Genomic DNA, 16,074 nt, shown 5'->3' on the forward strand with positions numbered 1-16,074 from the left:
ACATCTTTTGGACTGTGGGAGGAAACCAGAACACCCGGAGGAAACCCATGCAGACACGGGCAGAACATGCAGACTCCGGGCAGACTGCGACCCAAGTCAGGAATTGAACACGAGTCCCTGGCAGTGTGCCAGAACACCCGGAGGAAACCCATGCAGACACAGGCAGAACATGCAGACTATGGGCAGACAGCGACCCAAGCCAGGAATTGAACACGAGTCCCTGGCAGTGTGCGGCAGCAGTGCTAGCCACTGTATGAGTTTCCTCTGGGTGCTCCAGTTTCCTCCCAATATCTGAAAGATACGCTAGTTAGATGCATTGATCTGAACAGGTGCCAGAGTGTGGCGACTAGGGGAATTTCACAGTAACTTAGTTGCAGTGAATGCAAGCCTTACTTGTGATGAATAAATAAACTTTACTTTTACTTTACTTTGTGCCACCATACTTCTTATTCTTCTAAACTCCAGTGGATAAAGGCCCAACCTGTCCAACCTTCTCTCAAAAGATAACCCCTTATGAATGGTACTGGGATTGAATTGAAAGATGTGTGAATGCAGTATATCTCAACAGGCACCCGAGTGTGGCGACTAGGGGATTTTCACAGTGACTTCATTGCCACCATGCCAGAAGTCAGGGTGGACCTTTGGGTCAACCGCCAAGTCTCCCAAGGCAGGTCCTGCCACAATGGGACCAGAATATCTCAGCCATGATTTTATTATATGGTGGAATAGACTCAAAGGCTGACTGGTCTATTCCTGTATATGTTCATAATTCCTAATCCTATTGTGCAGTAAATGTCTACTTACGGGATGTGAGTAACCAAGTGTTCGTTTTCTTCCTCTGGTTTGGGGTCCTTCATCATGTGTATCTTACCATAAAAGAGGGGGTCATCTGATGACTGATAAATTGTTAATTTGGAGGCATGAACTTGATCTGCTCCTTCCCACTCAAAAACGTATTCATCATTTGCTTCCTTAAAGAATTCAATAATTAAATATTCTTAGTGTCATCATTTAATGCTACACAGTAAACCTAAAGATGAGACGTCACTGTAAATTTAATTGCCGGATAAATCTTTTACTCTTCTATCAACCCAGAGTATCGAGCATCCCTTCCCTGTAGTTATGACCACTACAGCCTAATTGTTCTCATAATCTCATATTAATTGTTTGCCATAATTAATTTCCCAGAACTAAACAAACAATTGGAACCTGTTGGACCAGAAACATACTGAGTTAGGAAGCCATCAGGATAAATCCTTTTAAACAACCTGTTCCGCACTCTTGATTCCCAATACAACCTTTATCCCAGTCTACCTTGTGGTGTAACAATTCACCCAGTTAATGTATTACTTTTATTCTTTTCTTCACCATCCTGTTTATTCTCTCCACCACATTAGTTTAAACGTTCTCCACAGCACTAGTTACTCTACTAACAGGGACATTACTTCTAGCTCAAAGCAAGCATGAAGCCACAGACTGCTCTTGTTGCCTACACGATTCCCAAAAACTGGAATTCTTCCCTCCACCATCAAACATGCAATTAATCTCCCTTAACCAGTAATTTCTATACTGGTTAGCAGGTGTAATCCTGGGGTTTCTACCATTGAGGAGATGTTCTTTAATCTGTTCCCTAATTCCAAACTTCAGTCGCAGGATCTCATTTCTCTTTCCAGGTTGGCAGTGCCCACAGGTCTGGTCCCTGTTGGTGGGGATCATGCTTGATTTTTGCCGGTGAGGGCTTTCACTAGTGAGGCCGTTGACGCGACTGAGCCAGACTATTACATCCTGGGCTCACCGGTAATATTTAAAAATAGATTAAAATGTTTAAAAATCAGCGCTTCCCTGGTGCGAGGTTGATTATGCCAACAATCCAGGCCTTTTAATTCATGAAGTAAAAAAGCAGGTTCGTGCCTGGTTTCTTGTCTCTCTTGCTATTTATCCGACTTGCCACCCCGATCAATTGGCGCGATGAGCCACTCTGGGTCTGTGTGCCAGTGGACCCTTGTTGCTCAGTAACAGCAGTTTTTTTTGTGTATTTTTAACCCCACTTTTCACTTCAAACGTTGGAAAACTTCATTAAAAATGTACGTACACAAACAAATCCTGACAAGTTGCTCTTTTTGTTAGGGGGCTAGCCAGACTTCCCAGCATCAAACTTATAAGAAAACTAAATGAAGCAAAAATCATTTTCCAGTTTTCGTAACACAAAATATAAATTAAATTTACAAGTTATACATTGCTCCTAACATTGCCATTAAATGAACAAATGATGCCTGGCAAATAATCAAGACTGTCACCAAGGGCAGAACTTTGCCATTGTTTGGCAAAGAGTCATCCAAGGCAGGAAAAATGGAGGGTAACCTGCTGGCAGCATTGCTGAGCTTTCCTGCCATACTTTTTATTTTTTTGCCTCAAAGAAGTGAAGAGGACAGTTCCAAGATATCACACTGATGAGGTGGGGGCTGGCAACTTAGGCCTGTAGATTGAGGCACTTAGGGGCTGTACTCACTTGCTTCTAGTGAGGTTCTGCTTGCCAAGAGCACGTCATGGGGGACCAGTCATGATTCACGTCAGGCACATTGATGCAAATGGACAATTTAACGTGAATGGACTATCAGGTGTAGAGGGCTGATGATTTTTAAACTGATACAAATAGAGTTCCCAAATTTTAAATTTATGGTTTCTGTTACAACATTAATGGGGAGTGGGAACAATTGATTGGGGAAATCCCACTTGCAAAGGTCACTTTGGGACTCCCATTCTATGTCTGCCCACTCTGCTGCTCCCACTCTTAAAAATGAGGGTGGAAAATCCACCCTCCCCAAAGTAAATGTCTATACTCTCATTCAATTATACAAGCCATTAAAGATGTATAGGGAGATTTAATCAAATACATATTTTGGATGTAGTCATTTGTCCAACCGAACATTTGCAATTGACCATACAGGGTAAATACTTGCTTATAATCACCTTTCAATCTTTGTGACATTTATTTCCTTCAAATTCGTAACTTAATTTTTGTAATAATAAATTATGGGATAAATTTTCAATGAATATGCTTAAAATGATTTTGAAAAATGTCACTATCAATAAATACATAAAGCTGAATTAGAAGGAGGCACATGACTATTTTGCCTCACATTCCCAGTGTAATAAATCACTGCAATTAGAAGTACTGTAATTGGAAATTCCATTGTGTCTGATCAAGTCCCACAAGATTTTTCAAGAAGCCAAAAAAACAGAGGTACGTACATGGGTCGGCCAGACAGCTGTTTGCAAGTCATCAGATTTGCTAGCTTTTTCCACCTTTGCATACTTTTCCACCTGCAGCAAGTGCCAAATTTGAAACCAAAATTAATGAAGAGAAAACAGAAGGGTTTTTCACTTTGTAAGCTTTACTGTAAGAAACCATTCAATGAGTCACTCTCCCACCATAAGAATAAAAAATCTGCTACAATTCATTTAAAAAATCTATACGCAGGGTGTGAAAACACTCAGAGCACCCCAAACTGAATGCAAGTAAACTGCATCAATTGTACACATTTTCCAGATGCTCGGTTTCAGGGGCCACAAACAGCTGTCAAATTCTAATATGCATAAAGTCTGAAACTCCAGTTAACTGCAAAGCTGAACATGTACTTTTCACTAGAACAGAAGTCAAAGAATTATTGCGTACTGATTGTCATTATATTATGCATCAAATGTGGCTCAAATTAAAGGTGCTGTTGACACACTGAGATAATCTGTTGCCCAGATTAGATTGTGAGAATTCAATTTTACAGCCACCAGACGCAAAATCTGTTGCAATATAACTTTTACATGATTTTTGAAGAGTTTGGGAAGGTTGACTCTAGAACACTAAACATACGATAATGAGTTCTTGTTTTTTGATATCAGCACAACAATTGTGGGAAAATCTATATTTTTGGATTTATGTCAGTCGGCACCTGTGGTTGACTGGAAATTGTAAAATTTAAGGTACAGAATATACCCAGGGTTAATGCATTCGATCTTGCCTTAGGGTAGGGAGCAGAACTCTGTTAGGACATGTTAACAGGTCATACCTATAAATTTGAGGGGCAGAGAGAATTACGGAATCACTGAAATGCAGAAAGAGGCCATTGGGCCCATCGAGCCTGCATCAACTACAATCCCACCCCATACTATCTCCATAACACTTTGCCTTTACCCTGTTAATCCCCTGACACTAAGGGTAAATTTAGCATGGCCAATCAACCTAACCCACATGTCATTGGACTGTGAGAGGAAACCAGAGCACCCGGAGGAAACCCACACAGACACATGGAGAACGTGCAAACATCAACAGGCATTCAACAAAGGCTGGAATTGAACTTCAGTCCCTGCACAGTGAGATAGCAGTGCTAACCGCTGTGCCATCGTGCCACCCTCAAGCGAGTCAGGAGCTGGAGGAAGCATCAGAAGATTGCTAGCTTTGTGCTACTGTAAAGATAAGAGGTTAAGAGAAGCCCAAGGCAGCCAACAGCTCAGTGAAGCCAAAGTGAACAGCAGCCGTTGGGACCAAAGAAGCCCATCAGCAGTGGGATTCTACTCAAGAGCAACCAGAATTAGAATCATGCTGACAATTAAATGCTAGGTGCAGCCTTATGAATTCAGTGGAAACAGTCTTGGGAGACGAGACTAAGCACCTAAGAGGCGAGTAGTTGTTGGGCAGTTGGAATTGGATTAGCTTTTGAGGGAAATCAGAGGCTAGATCTTCAAAAGAAAGGAGCTAAAATCCCTCAGGAGGAAGACAAAATTTTAAAGAATTTTGGGATTCAACAGTGATTGTTGATGTCAGGGTTGCTGAGAAAGTTCAGGGTAACTGTCCTGGTATTTTCTGCCATTTGATGTGCAGTTTGTGTTTGTTTGACCAATTTGCCTGTTAATGCATGTTTACCTTATTAATTCCTGTTGTTAAAGTATGAGTTAGCAGGTGATGACCGTTTGCTTCACCAAAGTAAAAATAGTAAAAGTGAAATCTTGTGACTTTATTGGGTGGGATTTTCTGGCCCTATCTGCCAGCAAGATCTGTATGTCCTGCCAAGTGCAAGCCCCTATGGCAGGTTCCCTGGCAGCGGGATGGCTGAGCAATGGAAAAAGCTGTAGGCATTGGCGAGCATGAAAGATTCAGCCTACGGCCAATGCTGAGCTACCTCTACTACTGCAAAACACGGAGATAAGCTGAGCAAAGCTGATCCAAGATTACAGTTACACACAGCAGGAATCTGCATTCACTCCAAACAAGCCACTGCATGGGGAATCTTGTTTGTGCTGCCAGTTGTTCTTGAAAAACCAGAAGCAATTCCCAAAAGAGATATAGATGTTGAGCGTGGTAACTTTCGCTGGATTTTGTTTAAACATACTGGACATTGAGCTCCGAGTTTAGGAAATTAGAGGGATTTTGAGTTGGATCAATTCAGTGATGTGTATAGCCATTATTGTAATTAAGTGTTTTATCTTTAATTGCCTGTCTTGTTCCTTGTTTTGCATTTAATAAAATGCATTTTGCTTAATTATTACAGCAAGGCTGAGACCTTCCTCACTGGTCTTCATATCTTTTGTCACATTACACCAATTTGAAAAACAAATATTTAGGAACTGACATTCCAAGTTTCCCTTTTGTAATTTGCAATATCCTAGCATTTAACATTGGCTGGGTTATTAACATCATGTATTGCTGGTTTGTATTCTTTTAAAAACACACTATTAATGATAGGCATCATGAACTTCAAGTCTTTAGGTGTCCAGATCACCAACAATTTGTCCTGGTCCCTCCATGCCGATGCCCCACCAATACCTCTACTTTCTCAGGAGTCTAAGGGAATTTGGCATGTCTACTCCGAGTCTCATCAACTTTTACAGATGCACCATTAAAAACATTCTTTCTGGTTGTATCACAGCTTGGTATGGCTTCTGACCTGTCCAAGTCTGCAATAAACTACAAAGGGCTGTGAACTAAGCCCAGTCCCTCATTCAAACCAGCCTCTCACCCACTGACACTGTCTACACTTCCGCTGCCTCAGCAGTCAGCATAAGCAAGGACCCCACGCATCCTGAACATACTCTCTTCCACGTTCTTCCACTGGGAAAGATACAAAAGTCTGAGGACACACACCAACTGACTCAAGGATAGCTTATTCTCAGGTGCTATCAGACTTTTGAATGGACCTACCTCACATTAAGTTGATCTTTCTCAACACCCTAGCTAAGACTGTACTTTATTCTGCATTCTCACCTTTCCTTCTCTATGGACAGTATGCTTTATCTGTACAGCACACAGGAAACAATACTTTTTACTGTATAGCAATACATGTGACAATAATAAATCAAACTATTTTGCAGCAATTTCTGGAGATTAATTAGAGAACATGCCAGATGAACTCCAAAGAAAGCACACTTACATCAATTTCAGGTGGCACGCTAAGCTGGCATGGATTTTGCTTCCACATATCAACACACTTACAAAAAGAGGGAAAAAGAACTCATGTTAGAACACTGTGCAATTGAAAACAATAAATTAATATAAGCAGTCGATTGGAAAAAATAAAAATGGAACATACACTTCCAGCTCTTGAAATTTTTAGGTCAATGGGTGGTACTGGCTTTCTTTCCTTTCTTTTTTGTAGATAATCAAACAGTTTGAGATGAGGTGGCGCTGTGAATTGGGTTATCTCCTGTTGTCTATTTAATGCTGGCCGTGAGTACCGCTTCATACACCTATTGAAGGTAGCCACAGTCAACACTTAGAATGACCCAAATTAATAACCAGTAATCACAGTTCAAAAACATAGTACACAATGCTGTACAATCAATGAGAAATACAAATTATTGCATGGACAGAAACTACATGTTAATTTGCACAAATCATCAACAACAACAAAAAAAAACTTGCTTATCTGTCTCTGACCACCTCCTGTCTTGATGCAAATATTTAGATTTAATGGACTTGGATTGGTTGTGGATCAGAAAATAAAAATATAGAGAGGCATTTATTTTAAGAATTAGATACATCTCTCATACAAAATAGAATGATTTGGAGTACGTATTCAGATAGCTATAATTGTGAAAGAGGTTTTGAGTAACTGTAGCATATCAAAATAAAACTTTACCACATGATTGATGACACCCACCTTTTCATTGGTCTAGTGTTCATCTTCTGTTTGTTATAGACAAGTCTGTTGGTTGTGCATGTTACTGTGAAGGAAGGATCTAGGCAAAGGGGCTCTGCTGTATGGAGCACCAGCTGACTCTCAAGAACAAGTTTATCGTCCTGCATCACGAAAAAAGATCAACTTCACGTAACATAAATGTACCTGCACTGTTTTAACCCAACACTTCTCCCAACAAATATTTAGTTAAATTTTCAAAAAATGGCCACTATGAACAAGTGTGTCTTTACTAACTGAAGAAATTCCAAAATTTCTTGTGATTTTGTTCCATGGCCTTCAAGCAGGGATAATTATACATGAAAGTTTATTAAATGAATTTAATAAACTTATTAAATAAACTTATTAAATAGATTTACCATGTAAGTTAGATGCAGCAAAATTTACCTGTGTCCATTTATGGTTGTCACTTGTTATTGCATGTACATCACAAATCAAGGTCTGCAGAAAGAAGTATAAAGATTGGTATAGTACAACAATTATATTTTACAGGTTAGGAAATTGTATAATTACAAGGTGGGCGTCAAACAGGCAAGTTGAGCATAATATTACAACTTATAGAAAAGAAAGCATCATGAAATCATTAAATGGCAGAATCACTTTATACCAAGTTAACTAACTAGTAAACTAAAGAGTGTAAGCTTTTGCTGACTTTGACCTACAGTTTGGCTTGAAAAAAATACATAAACTGTCATTATCCTAAATTTCTATTTGTGAATTTATTTTATTCAATCAGCAATCACTTTGATCAGCATTATGTCATGTGACTGCTATGGCCAAATAAGAATATTATTTACTCTTATTTGGTCATTGAAGTCACACTCAGTGGAACCCAGTTTAGGAACACCTGATCTAGCAAAACTCTTGCCATCTGGTTTTCATATAGCTTTCTCTGGGATTCTAATATTTTCCTCCTTATTAATCTTCCAGTCATTCTTTGCTGCTTTTTAACTTTCTATTCAATCTTCTGCCCTGTCACCCATCCTTAATCAATCATATTTTTTTAAGTTTAATACTCTGTTTAATGTTTTTAGGAAGGGTCTAGGCAAAGGGGCTCTGCTGTATGGAGGACCAGCTGGCTCCTGGGAACAAGCTTATTATCTTGCATTTTGAAAAAAAATCACTTGAAATAACATAGCTCTACCTGCATTGTTTTAACTCAACACAATTTCCAGCAAATATCATGGCCGGTCCCCGATTCTGGAGCACAGTTGAAACACTCATACAACAAGTTCAAACCGCAGGATTTTTCTACAACATTAAACTTGTAAAGATGAAGGTAATGTCACCATAGTTCCTGAGGTGTGGTGACCTAAAGATCACCACACCTCAGGCAAGTGGCAAGGTTGAGAAGACATACCTTCTTGAATAACCACTCTGAATCATTAATCAAATATCCAGCCCGCTGAGCTAACTGACTCCCCAATATAAACTTGTACTATTGAGGTGGCTAATTTAAAACCTACAAGGCAGAATATGAACCACCACAACTTATCTAGTCAAGACTGAGCAGTTGCTCACCTGGATAATGGCCTTAGTTTTCTGGGATCCAGAGGATAGTGTGGGGAAAAATAATTCTTGATTATTGGCTCTGATATCCATCATTATGAAGTGCTTCAAAAGGCTAGTCATGACACGAATCAATTCCAGCCTCCTGGACTACCTGGATCCACTACAGTTTGCCTATCGCTGCAGCAGATCCACAGCAGACGCCATCTCCGTGGCCCTGCACTCAACCCTGGAACACCGAGACAACAAGGACACCTATGTCAGACTCCTGTTTATTGACTACAGCTCAGCCTTCCACAGCATTATTCTTACGAAACTCATATCCAAACTCCGTGGCCTGGGCCTCGGTACCTCCCTCTGTCACTGGATCCTGAACTTCCTAACTTGCAAACCACAAACAGTAAGGATAGACAACAATTCCTCCACAATCATCTTCAACACTGGTGCCCCATAAGACTGTGTTCTCAGCCACATGCTATACACTTTATACACCTATGGCTGTATGGCCAAATTCCCCTCCAATTCGATTTTCAAGTTTGCTGACGACATCGCCGTAATGGGTTGGATCTCAAATAGTGACGAGACAGAGTACAGGAATGAGATAGAGAATCTGGTGAACTGGTGCGACATCAATAATCTCTCCCTTAATGTTAACAAAATAAAGGAGATTGTCATTGGCTTTGGAAAGCGTAAAGGAGAACATGCCCCTGTCTACATCAAGGGGGACCAAGCAGAAAGGGTTGAGAGCTTCAAGTTTTTAGGTGTCCAGATCACAGACAACCTGTCCTGGTCCTTCCATGCCGAAACTATACTTAAGAAAGCCCACCAACATCTCTACTTTCTCAGAAGACTAAAGAAATTTGGCATGTCAGCTGCGACTCTCATCAACCTTTAAAGGTGCACCATAGGAAGCATTCTTTCTGGTTGTATCACAGCTTAGTATAGCTCCTGCTCTGCTCAAGGAACTATAAAAAGTCATGAGTGTAGCCCAATCCATCACACAACTTAGCCTCCCATCCACTGATTCTGTCTACACTTCCCACTGCCTCAGCAAAGCAGCCAGCATAATTAAGGACCATATGCATCCGGGACATTCTCTCTTCCACTTTCTTCCGTCAGGAAGAAGATACAAACGTCTGAGGTCATGTACTAACCAACTCAAGGACAGCTTCTTCCCTGCAGCTGTCAGACTTTTGAATGGACTTACCTTGCATTAAGTTGATCTTTCTCTATACCCTAGCTATGACTGTAACACTACATTCTGCATTCTCTCCTTTCCTTCTCTATGAACCATATGCTTTGTCTGCATAGCACGCAAGAAACAATACTTTTCATTGTATGTTAATACATGTGAGAATAATAAATCAAATCAAAAAAATATACAAAGCAAGGAAGTATTTACACACTCCATTATCCTTAATTCTACATCCTGAAATAGTCCACACACACTATGCTATGGGTTCGTACATGAAAAATAGTTGCTTGATAGAGTACTGGAGGTTCAGTTGCATTCCGGCATTACAATGCCTTCTGCAAAGACAGACAAAAAAAAACAGCTTGGATTTCAGAAACTATTTTGGAAAGATATAATGCTAACCTCATTAAAAGTAAGTGGTATTTGTGATGGCAGTGGGAGTGAAGTGAGAGAGGGAGAATATAACATTTAATATCAAACACAAGTTATTACCTGCATTGTGGGCCGAAGTAATATATGCCTGCTTTGGTACGTAGGGACTTTCATATGACCGGACTGCCGATAATCTCGTACTTCAGCTATAACACATCCACAGTGAAAAATATTCACCTAAAAGGAAAATAAATTTTTAATTGAACATTGTCAACACTGATTTCACAAATAGATGCTGATTTTAAATCAAAAACAAATTTGGATGGAGTCTGATCAAATGACTAAATTAATGCATGGGTTTTGCTGGAGAAATGGTGAGGCTACCGAAACTCGTCAATTCAAAGGAGTAAATCGGACAGCATTTTCTGGCAAACTCACATGCATAGTCAAACACAGAAATCAGCAAGATGCTTTCAGGGTTGCCTTGCTCCCCTAGAAGCTTCACTGTAGCAGTATCACACCATGACACTTAGCATTCAAACACATGGAGGGGTGTCAAATTGCATTACTTACACGAATGTTATCGTGAAACACATTAAATGTTAGGATTTGCCCAGTCAAGTGTACGCACATTTTTTAAAGGTGCCATGTCTTAATTACTGCCAGCTAACATTTATGGCACTAAAAGTTATATTTTCTAAGAATGAAGCCCCTTTCCCTCAGACCTTAATGATTGTTAGGCCTTTTTTTAAAAAACTTTTTTCTTTGACTCAGCTCTCCCTTAAAACCATATTTCTGTCATTCTCTTTAATTCCTTTTCTCCACATGAGTTGGCATTGAAATCACTATCATAACTTACTGTTCCTGGTTCACATTAAATGTCATGTTGTGGGTATGCCGGCGTTGGACTGGCGTAAACACAGTAAAAAGTCTGACAACACCAGGTTTTAGTCCAACCTATTTATTTGATAATATACTCACAAGCTTTCGGGGTTAGCCCCTTCGTCAGGTGAATGGAGAGTTCTGGCCTCAGACAGAGCATATAAAGCACAGACAATCTCTAACATCCGGCAAATTATTCACGTCCTCCTCCGTGAAGACCGAAACAAAAAAGTTATTCAAGACCTCCGCCATATCCCCATCCCCTACCACTAAGTCCCCCTTCTCATCCTCTAAACTCTATGTAATCTCTAAACTGTCTGTGCTTTATATGCTCTGTCTGAGGCCAGAACTCTCCATTCACCTGACGAAGGGGCTAACCCCGAAAGCTTGTGAATATATTATCAAATAAATAGGTTGGACTAAAACCTGGTGTTGCCAGACTTCTCACATTAAATGTGCCATAGGTAAAAATTGCTAATCTGATATGTTTGTGTGTGTGTGGTGAAAATAACCTACATATCTATTGGCCCTGCTGGCACTGGAAATTTGCCAGCCTGCAATTGGAAAGCAGCTCTCAGAGGTGGCACTTCCTGTTCCTAATGCACAGTATTTCCACCCCCAGACTATTAAGGACTAATCAGCCATTTAACGGTTGCAGAACAGCTGTTCTTTTCTAAGGAATATTCTGCAGGGCAGTTGTGCCATCAGATGCACATCAAGGTAGTACTTTGATCAGCTGCTTTTGTCTGACTCCATCAAAAATCCATGGAATGAGTTGATTTAAATTTTAGTGCTTCATCCTGTCACTCCAAGAGGGGAAGTGAGAGAATGCTTGAGAGAAGAATGAGTGAGAGAATTGGCGAATGTGGACTGGGGGAGCGCGTTGGAAGGTAGGTCTGCTGAGGAGCAGTGGAGGATCTTTAAGGAGATCTTTCTTGATGCTCAGCGGAAATTTATTCCGATGGTCAAAAGGACCGTGGGAGGAGAGGTAATAAGCCGTGGATAACGAAGGAGGTGAAGGAAAGTGTTAAATTAAAAGCGGAGGCGTTTAGAGTAGCTAAGAGTAGTGGGCGAGAAGAGGATTGGGAGAGGTTTAAATGTCAACAAAGATTGACAAAGAAGTTGATAAAGGAGGGTAGGAGAAACTATGAAGCTGGGCTTGCGCTTAATATAAAAAAGGATAGCAAGAGTTTTTATAAATATATAAAAAGGAAGAGGCTGGCTAGGGTGAACGTTGGTCCCTTAGAGGATGAGAAGGGGGACTTAGTGGTAGGGGATGGGGATATGGCGGAGGTCTTGAATAACTTTTTTGTTTCGGTCTTCATGGAGGAGGACGTGAATAATTTGCCGGATGTTAGAGATGGAAAGGTGGTAGGACTGGAGGGTCTCGATGACATTACTGTTACTAGAGAGGTGGTGCTCGACAGACTGGAGGGGCTGATTGTGGACAAGTCCCCAGGACCGGATGGAATGCATCCGAGGGTCCTGAAAGAAATGGCGGAGGTGATGGTGGATGCCTTGGTGGTTATTTTCCAGACGTCGCTGGATTCCGGGGAAGTGCCGGAAGATTGGAAAACGGCTAATGTTACGCCGTTGTTTAAGAAGGGTGCCAGGCAAAAGGCGGGGAATTATAGGCCTGTTAGTTTAACGTCTGTTGTAGGTAAAATGTTAGAATCCGTCATCAAGGAGGAAATAGCGAGGCATCTTGAGTGGAACTGCTTGATAGAGCAGACGCAGCACGGTTTCGTTAAAGGGAAGTCGTGTCTGACAAATTTACTGGAGTTCTATGAGGATGTGTCTAGGGCGGTGGCTAGAGGAGAGCCGGTGGATGTGGTCTTTCTGAATTTTCAGAAGGCGTTTGACAAGGTACCTCCCAAGAGGTTATTACAGAAGGTCAGGGGGCATGGAGTTGGGGGTAGGGTGTTAGCGTGGATAGAGGACTGGTTGTCAAATAGGAGGCAGAGAGTGGGGGTCAATGGGTGCTATTCGGATTGGCGGATGGTGACTAGTGGAGTGCCCCAGGGGTCGGTGCTGGGGCCTCAGCTATTTACCATTTATATAGATGATCTGGAGGAGGGAACCGAGTGCAGGGTGTCGAAATTTGCTGATGACACCAAAATTGGTGGAAAGGCAAATTGTGCGGAGGGTGGGGAGAGTCTACAGAAGGATCTAGGTAGGCTGGGTGAATGGGCCAGGAAATGGCAAATGGAATTTAATGTTGGCAAGTGCGAGGTGGTCCACTTTGGTAGGAATAATGGTAGGAAGGATTATTACTTATGTGGAGAAAAACTGCAGCAGGCGACGGTGCAGAGGGACCTCGGGGTCCTTGTGCATGAGTCGCAAAAACCCAGCTTGCAGGTGCAGCAGGTGGTCAGGAAGGCGAATGGGATGCTGGCCTTCATTGCGAGGGGGATTGAATATAAAAGTAGGGAGGTCTTGCTGCGGCTGTATAGGGCGTTAGTGAGGCTGCAGCTGGAGTACTGTGTGCAGTTTTGGGCGCCGTACTTACGCAAGGATATTTTAGCCTTGGAGGGAGTGCAGAGGAGGTTTACTAGGCTGATGCCGGAGTTGAGGGGGTTGAGCTATGAGGAGAGGCTGAATAGATTAGGCTTGTACTCGTTAGAGTTTAGAAGAATGAGGGGAGATCTCATTGAGACGTATAAGATGATGAATGGGATGGATAGGATAGAGGTGGAGAGACTTTTCCCGCTCAGAAAGGATAGTAGGACTGGGGGCATAGCCTCAAGATAAAGGGGGGGCGGTTTAGAACAGAGTTGAGGAGGAACTTCTTCACTCAAAGGGTGGTGAATCTTTGGAATTCTCTGCCCGTTGAAGTGGTGGAGGCTGCCTCGCTAAATATTTTTAAGACGCGGGTTGATGGGTTTTTGATGAGAGAGGGGATTAAGGGTTATGGGGAGAGGGCGGGAATGTGGAACTGAGCCACAACAGATCAGCCATGATCTTATTGAATGGCGGGGCAGGCTCGAAGGGCTAGTTGGCCTACTCCTGCTCCTATTTCTTATGTTATGTTGTTATGCTTGGGCCAACAAAAAGCAGAATTCAAAAAAATCTAACCGTCTTATATCTCTACACTGGTAGACTGCTGTGCCAATGGCAAACAAGTCTTTTGTGATGGATTGTAGTTTTAACTTTAGGGGTTAATTCAGCCCCAGAATGCAGATGTCTATTTGATGGGAGTCCTCGGATATGCTGAGGCAGCACCACATCCCCAACTCCCCAGGTTCGTCCCTCAACACCTTCCCAAACTACTACCAAAACTATGTGTGGTACAGGCAAAACACATATCTCGCAGAAGCCAAACTATTGTTCAGTGTAAGAGGGAATTTTCTGATGTTCCTCCTCCAAAGAATTACACCATAGTTACTCATGGCTTGTACATATTTTACCTCACCTGAGATTTTTCCAACAGATCTACAAGAATGGGTGGTAGCTCCTCTGCATCCAAGTATTCCAGCAACTCTCCCTCCTCATAAGGTAACCGAATTGTTTCTGAATCTGAAGTTAGTAAGATTAAAAAAAAACTGCAATATTAAAAAATTTACAATGCCAGACTCCTTACTTTAAACACACAGGCAATGGAATAAAGCCTACCAAATGCACTCATCTGCAAGACGCCAGATGAAAGGTTTTGTTTGCAATAATAAAATGGCAAAGATAATTTCTTGAGGATACCTGGAAAGCATTTATAATCAATAGTCAACAAATAGTGCACAATGGTACCTGATCCATTTTTCCCTCGGAGCATCAGGGAATAACCTTCATTTCCAGGATATAGATTAATAACAAGACATGACACTCGTTCTTGTGTAACAAGTTTCTCCAGCAGGTTCACATTTCGCCTTAATTTCTGGAAATTAATAATACATTTACATTTTATGCAAATATCAAATTCAGCTGTATGGCAAAATCTGATTTTCACTATTCGTAATAAGTTATAACTTTAGTATACCCTTTAAAAAATTGGTGCAGCTATCTCTAAATATTGCACTTACAGGCATATATTTTATAAGTACATCAAAATAACAAAATACTGCACTTGTTGGCTACGCCATTTTATAAGAGTGCTAAAATAACCAAAGGAACAGACAGCAGGTATCATTGCTATTGTCATAACACTCAACCATTTCTTTTCTTACAATTTTTTCACCAATTCTCCTCTCCTTAATATGTTGTCTCCTTGTGTGGCATTGTTCAAGCAATCACTAATGCTTTGTCATGGTTCTTTACATGAGTTTTGACAACAGGAATCAGCCTTCAACCCCTCAAACTTGTTCAACTGGTCCACGCTGCTCTGTGTCTTAACTCCATCTATGTTTCTTGGTTGCATACACCTTTATACCATTCCCCAACAAAAATGTATCAACTTCAATTTTGAAACTTGCAATTATTCTTGTCTCGCTAACATTTTGGGGACAGTTCTAGTTTTCCTTATCCTCTGTGAAGCCTTCTTGAAAATCATCCCTGAAAAGTCTAGGTGTAATTTTAAAGTTATGCTCCCTGGATTCCCCTACCAAAATAACTTCTCTCTGTCCATCCTATCAAATCCTTTGGTCATCATAACTACCTTGATTAGATCAACTGTTAACTCTTTTCCCTCAAGGAAATAAAAGGTTAGTGAGGTAACCTGCCCTAATAATTTAACCCTTTTAATCTCAGCATCAATATTATCCTTGCCTCAAAATCTTCATTTGTACTTCAGGCAGAGGTCCCCAGATAAGAAGTAGAAATGTTGCCAATTTTAGTCATTCTGACACAAAAGAATCATAGAATCCCAACAACTGAGGTCAGTTAACTCAGGAAAGATCAGGAATTGAGCCTGGGGACTTTTCAATTGTTTTGGTTTGACTTATTCAACGCAGGCACTCATGAAGCCATCCGGGAGCCCAATGGCTTAATGATCTAAAATGT

The 16,074-nt window shown here is 41.1% G+C and overlaps 1 protein-coding gene across 7 annotated transcripts in view; it reads right to left on the reverse strand.

Moving 5' to 3' along the window:
* The window catches only part of supt20 (SPT20 homolog, SAGA complex component), an 89,042-nt gene that overhangs the window by 61,431 nt on the left and 11,537 nt on the right, over positions 1–16,074 (reverse strand). For all 7 annotated transcript variants that reach the window (XM_080197480.1, XM_080197479.1, XM_080197474.1 and 4 more), the window contains exons 6-14: positions 14,887–15,013; positions 14,558–14,661; positions 10,384–10,500; positions 7,575–7,628; positions 7,152–7,291; positions 6,582–6,738; positions 6,423–6,479; positions 3,253–3,324; positions 805–971 (exon numbers count right to left, since the gene is read on the reverse strand). In XM_080197480.1, the coding sequence (XP_080053606.1) occupies positions 805–971; positions 3,253–3,324; positions 6,423–6,479; positions 6,582–6,738; positions 7,152–7,291; positions 7,575–7,628; positions 10,384–10,500; positions 14,558–14,661; positions 14,887–15,013 (995 nt within the window). The remainder of the gene's footprint in view (positions 1–804; positions 972–3,252; positions 3,325–6,422; positions 6,480–6,581; positions 6,739–7,151; positions 7,292–7,574; positions 7,629–10,383; positions 10,501–14,557; positions 14,662–14,886; positions 15,014–16,074) is intronic.

This window comes from Carcharhinus amblyrhynchos, chromosome 10 (assembly GCF_965287045.1).
Source record: "Carcharhinus amblyrhynchos chromosome 10, sCarAmb.v2.hapA, whole genome shotgun sequence".
Lineage (NCBI taxonomy): Eukaryota > Metazoa > Chordata > Chondrichthyes > Carcharhiniformes > Carcharhinidae > Carcharhinus > Carcharhinus amblyrhynchos.